Raw genomic sequence first — 5400 nt, 5'->3', positions numbered from 1 at the left:
GACGGAGGAGCCCAGTAGATGGGTTGCAAAGAGTCAGACACAACTGAGCGACTTCACTTTCATCTTTCACTTTCATGCACTGGAGAAGGAAATGGCAACCCACTCCAGTGTTCTTGCCTGGAGAATCCCAGGGATGGGAGCCTGGTGGGTTGCTGTCTATGGGGTCGCACAGAGTCTGACATGACTGACATGACTTAGCAGCAGCAGCAAGCCCCCACAGGTCTGTGGTATTTTGCTATGACAGAGCAGACTAATGCGAGGATAGCAGATTACAAACTCCTTGAAACTCCCAAGGGCCATGCATTAAGCTTGTTCCCCCAGCTCAGCACCTCACGCATGGTGTGTGTTTATGAGATGTGCTGGGTCTGGACCCCTTCCAATAGGAACGCACTGCTGAGAAGGCACAGGGGAGACGGGCTCCCCTGGGATGGTGGGAACCAGAGCCCCAGGAGACAGACGTGGCTCCAGGATACAGACCTCTGTGTTCTGGTTGGAACAAGGTTCTTCAGGAAGCAAGTCAAGTGAAGAATGATCTGAAATTGACTTGTTCTGTATTCTCTGGTATGCCTAACATAATGCCTGGGGCTTCATGGCCACTCAATACAAGTTTCACTGAATGACTAACTGAATAAGTAACCATGACAGGACTGGGAGATGGAGTGTGTTCTGAACACCTTTTAAAAACCAGTTTAAACATACACATGTGTTTGTATGTGTTTAGAAATTTTCTGAAAGAGGTTGCTAATGGTGGTTCTTTCTGGGCAGTGAACTGGGTAAGAAGGCAGGCTTACTTTTCCCTGGATACCTCACACTGTTTATGCATTTTCATCATGAGCGTATTACTCCTGGGTCATTCAACAGCTCATTAGATGATGTGTGTTCTGGGGTAAGTGAAAAGAAGAAACAGAGGCTGGAGAGCTTTTTAACTCACCGTTCCTCTCCTTCCAATATCTCCCGGAAAAATGTTCAGCCTTCCCCAAGTGCCAGGAGAGCACATGGATGGACACTAGCAAACCTGGTCTTCGCTAACCACTCCAGGACACCCAAAGGGAGCACAGGGTGACGGCATAGAGCCCCAGCACCACGAGGTAGCTCTGGAAGAGCAGGCGGTCAAAGCGCTCCAGGAGGGCCAGCCACCCAAGCTCCTGCTGGTCCACCTGGTCCTGGGTTTGGAAGTAGCTGCTGATGGATCGAAGCTGGGACCAGACTTCCTTCAGGGACCCGGACGGGGCCTGGCACTCTTGACAGACAGGGGACTCTGCGCGAGAGGAAGACACCGTAGGTGAGCCAGGGGACACCATGGCTCCCCCTGCCTTCCCATCGAAGCCAATGGCCTTATCCTTCAAGGAAGGCTGTGGGCAAACGTGGCCAGTGGGCCGGAAGATTGGGGATTCTCTCCCTACCCACTGAGGGGAGGCAAGGCTGTGCTGAAGGAACCCCGGAGAACATGGCAAGTAGGGTGATGGGTCTAGGTTACATCCTTCTGGGAGATTTTTCTGAGATAGCACAGCCCTCGTTGACTTAGAGCTTTAGGGCAGGAATGGTTCTTCTTTAAATTGAGGTATAATTGATATGTATCATTAGTTTCTAGCATACAACATAATGATTCAATATTTGTATATATTGTGAGATGATAATCATGATAAGCCTAGGTAACACCCATCACCTCACACAGTTATATATTTTTGTTCTTGTGATAAGAACTTTTGAAATAAAGTGTCTTGTTGACTTTCAAGAATACAGTTAAGTTAGTGGGAAGTTGTTATATAACAGGGAGCTCAACCTGGTGCTCTGTGACAACCTAGAGGGGTGGGATGGGGTGGGAGGTGGGAGGGAGGTTCAGGAGGGAGGGGACATATGTATACTAATGGCTGATTCACATTGTTGTATGGCAGAAACCAACACAACATTGTAAAGCAATTATTCCCCTTAAAAATAAATAATTTTTAAAAAACACAGTAAAAATATATACCACTTCAGGACTTTGCATGTCATCCTTGCCCAGGGGCCATACTCACCTTTGTATCACTCCAATTTTAGTGTAAGTGCTGCCAAAGGGAACACTGAGATGACCTGTATATTTCTGCACATTTGGCAACTGGAACTCAAATGTATACAAACTATTTGCACATGTGTGTGTGCGTGCATGTGTGTATGCAGGCATTCTGCTATTCTGAGGTCAGTGGCTCCAAACTGGTAAATAAAACTAGCTAAGGGGACAGCAGAAGACTGTCTTGTCTCCAGAGAGTTGATGTAAAATGCAGGGCAGAGGCTAAGAAGCAGATGTTTCCATTTTTTCACACAGCAATGCATGGCCTACTGCTCCACCTGTGGGCACTGGGGCTGAGTGATCAAGCGAGACAAACAGAGACTTCAAGGCTTCTCACAAACCTGTTACCCCAGCAAGCTGGGCCCCAGGATCCATTCGAGGCTGGTCGGTATCTGTGTCCCCTCGAAGACACAGGAGGGTCTGCTCTTGCTGGCTGCACCGCTCATCATAGAGGAATTTGACCAGCAGGATGGACTTAGATAAGCTGAGAACCAAGAAGGCCATGCAGACTGTGAAGAAGACCCCTGAGGGAAGGAGATGGAGGCGGTGGGGTCAGCAGGAGTCTCTGGGCCCCTTGCTTCCCTGTCTGAAAGGCAACATCAGATCTTGGACAGAAGTAATGCCAGACGGGCCCCCGGACTTCCCTGGTGGTCCAGTGGTTAAGAATCCACCTGCCAACGCAGCGGACACGGGTTCGATCCCTGGTCCGGGATGATCCTACATGCCATGGGGCAACTAAGCCCAGCGCTGCAGCTACTGAACCCACCAGCCTGGAGTCTATGCCCTGCAGCTGGAGAGTAGCCCCTGCTCCCCTCAACTAAAGAAAGCCCATGCTCAGCAATGAACATCCAGCACAGTGAAAAATAAATGAATAATTTTTTAAAAGGCCTGGTGACCCCGGGGCTGCTCACCAATCAGAGGGGTGCTCCCTGCACTCCTTGGCACCTCATCAGACATGTTGACCCTGAAGACGGTGTAGCCCACCAGCACGCTGGTCTTGAACAGAATCCTGGCTTGGCAGGTGGGCGGGAGGTAGAAGCTGCCCAGGTCCACGAGCATCAGGAAGATGCTGGGGATCAGCAGGCTCACCACATAGACCAGAGGATGCCTGCGAATCACCACCTGGGCAGGGACAAGCAGTCAGTTGACAAGTGGGTCCAAGCCAATGGACTAGCCAAGAACACTGCCATCCCAGCATTTTTACATAATATGAAAAGTCTACCTAATTTATTTTTATTTTTTAAAAACTTATTTATTTAGCCATGTCGGGTCTTAGCTGCAGCACGTGTGATCTTCGTTACATCATGCGTGATCTTCCATTGTAGCACACAAAGTCTCTAGTTGTGGTGTGTAGGGTCAGTATTTGCAGCCCACTGGTTCCGGAGAGCATGGGTTCAGTAGTTGGGGTGCATGAGCTTAGTCACTCCAAGGCATGTGGGATCTTAGTTCCTCCACCAGGGACTGAACCTGTGTCCCCTACATTACAAGGCAGATTCTTGACCACTGGCCCATCAGGGAAGTCCCTCTATGTCGTTTAGAAATAGGAGGTTATTTTGTGGTTTAGAAAATAGGGGGGAAATCCTTTAAGCTTTTCTGTATAACTAATATTGATAATATTATTCATAATTATAAGAAGGAGAAGCCATCATTTATTTAGCACCTACTGTGTGCCAGGCACTGGACTAAGTGTTTCATATGATTTGTCTTATTTAGTCCTCACAGCAACTCTGGGGGCTGAGTATTATAACCTCCATTTTAACCAGGAGACAGAGGATCCTAAAGACTAACTGACTTGTCCAAAGTCACATAGCTGGAGAGTGAGAAACTGTTTTAAAAATCAGGTCTCACACCCAGAATCTTTCTTCTTAAACCACTTTGCAAAATGTTACACTGGTTTTGGTTTAATCTCTCTTCTTATTTGGAATGCACCCACTTTAGTACTTGTGTGTGTGTCAGAGACTGGCTAGGACAAATAGCACAATGAAACTAGGAAAGTTGAGGTGGGCTTGACAAGATGTGGGCAGGACATAAAGAAATCACTGGAGGAGGGCATACCCCAGGGACTGGGGGACGGGGTGAGCTGCTCCTACCTGTAGGCCTGAAGGGGCCCAGGGCCAGCAGTGTGGTTGGAACATGAGGGGAGAGGAAGCTGGGTGGACCTGTGGCGTCCTCTTAGGAGCACGGCCCATGGGTGGAGGCTCCTTGGGGTGGGGAGAAATGGAAAGATAAACAGAATAGCGGGCAGGGGGACCAGGACTCCCATCTCTGCAGGCCACAGTACAGCCTCCAGGAGCAAAAGTAGCTGTGAAGTGGGGCAACTGCAGAGATCCACCAGGGCGTGCAGCATGGCTGGGCAGAGAGCTGCGGAGCAGGTCTGGTAGCCAGAAATTGTTTTTTTTTTTCTTTTTTTAAAAAGACAGCCCTCAGATTGGGAGAAAATAATAGCAAATGAAGAAACAGACAAAGGATTAATCTCAAAAATATACAAGCAACTCCTGCAGCTCAATTCCAGAAAAATAAATGACCCAATCAAAAAATGGGCCAAAAAACTAAACAGACATTTCTCCAAAGAAGACATACAGATGGCTAACAAACACATGAAAAGATGCTCAACATCACTCATTATCAGAGAAATGCCAATCAAAACCACAATGAGGTACCATTACACGCCAGTCAGGATGGCTGCTATCCAAAAGTCTACAAGCAATAAATGCTGGAGAGGGGGTGGAGAAAAGGGAACCCTCTTACACTGTTGGTGGGAATGCAAACTAGTACAGCCACTATGGAGAACAGTGTGGAGATTTCTTAAAAAACTGGAAAACTGCCATATGACCCAGCAATCCCACCTTCTGGGCATACAAACTGAGGAAACCAGATCTGAAAAGAGACACGTCACCCCAATGTTCACGCAGCACTGTTATATAGCCAGGAATGGAAGCACCTAAGATGCCCATCGCAGATGTAATGGAAAGGAAGCTGGTACATATACAACCATGGAATTTTACTCAGCCGTCAAAAAGAATTCATTTGAACTAGTCCTAATGAGATGGATGAAACTGGAGCCCCTTATACAGAGTGAAGTAAGCCAGAAGATAAAGAACATTACAGCATACTAACACATATATATGGAATTTAGAAAGATGGTAACGATAACCCTATATGCAAAACAGAAAAAAGAGACACAGAAATACAGAACAGACTTTTGAACTTTGTGGGAGAATGTGAGGGTGGGATATTTCAAAAGAACAGCATGTATACTATCTATGGTGAAACAGATCACCAGCCCAGGTGGGATGCATGAGACAAGTGCTCGGGCCTGGTGCACTGGGAAGACCCAGAGGAATCGGGTG

The 5400-nt window shown here is 47.6% G+C and overlaps 1 protein-coding gene and 1 non-coding gene across 2 annotated transcripts in view; both read right to left on the bottom strand.

Annotated features, from left to right (window-relative positions):
• Window positions 1–1025: 1025 nt before the first annotated feature.
• The window catches only part of HTR3B (5-hydroxytryptamine receptor 3B), a 40694-nt gene continuing 36319 nt past the window's right edge, over window positions 1026–5400 (bottom strand). The window contains exons 7-9 of the mRNA XM_043482222.1: window positions 2962–3172; window positions 2392–2574; window positions 1026–1258 (exon numbers count right to left, since the gene is read on the bottom strand). Coding sequence (XP_043338157.1) covers window positions 1026–1258; window positions 2392–2574; window positions 2962–3172 — 627 coding nt within the window. The remainder of the gene's footprint in view (window positions 1259–2391; window positions 2575–2961; window positions 3173–5400) is intronic.
• On the bottom strand, window positions 1961–2064 carry LOC122450659. Its single transcript, XR_006272163.1, has one exon. It is a non-coding gene; the product is annotated as a U6 spliceosomal RNA (small nuclear RNA).

Source organism: Cervus canadensis, chromosome 11, assembly GCF_019320065.1.
Source record: "Cervus canadensis isolate Bull #8, Minnesota chromosome 11, ASM1932006v1, whole genome shotgun sequence".
Lineage (NCBI taxonomy): Eukaryota > Metazoa > Chordata > Mammalia > Artiodactyla > Cervidae > Cervus > Cervus canadensis.
The sequence above is the reverse complement of the archived record's forward strand: the minus strand, read 5'-3'. Positions and strand labels throughout refer to the sequence as shown.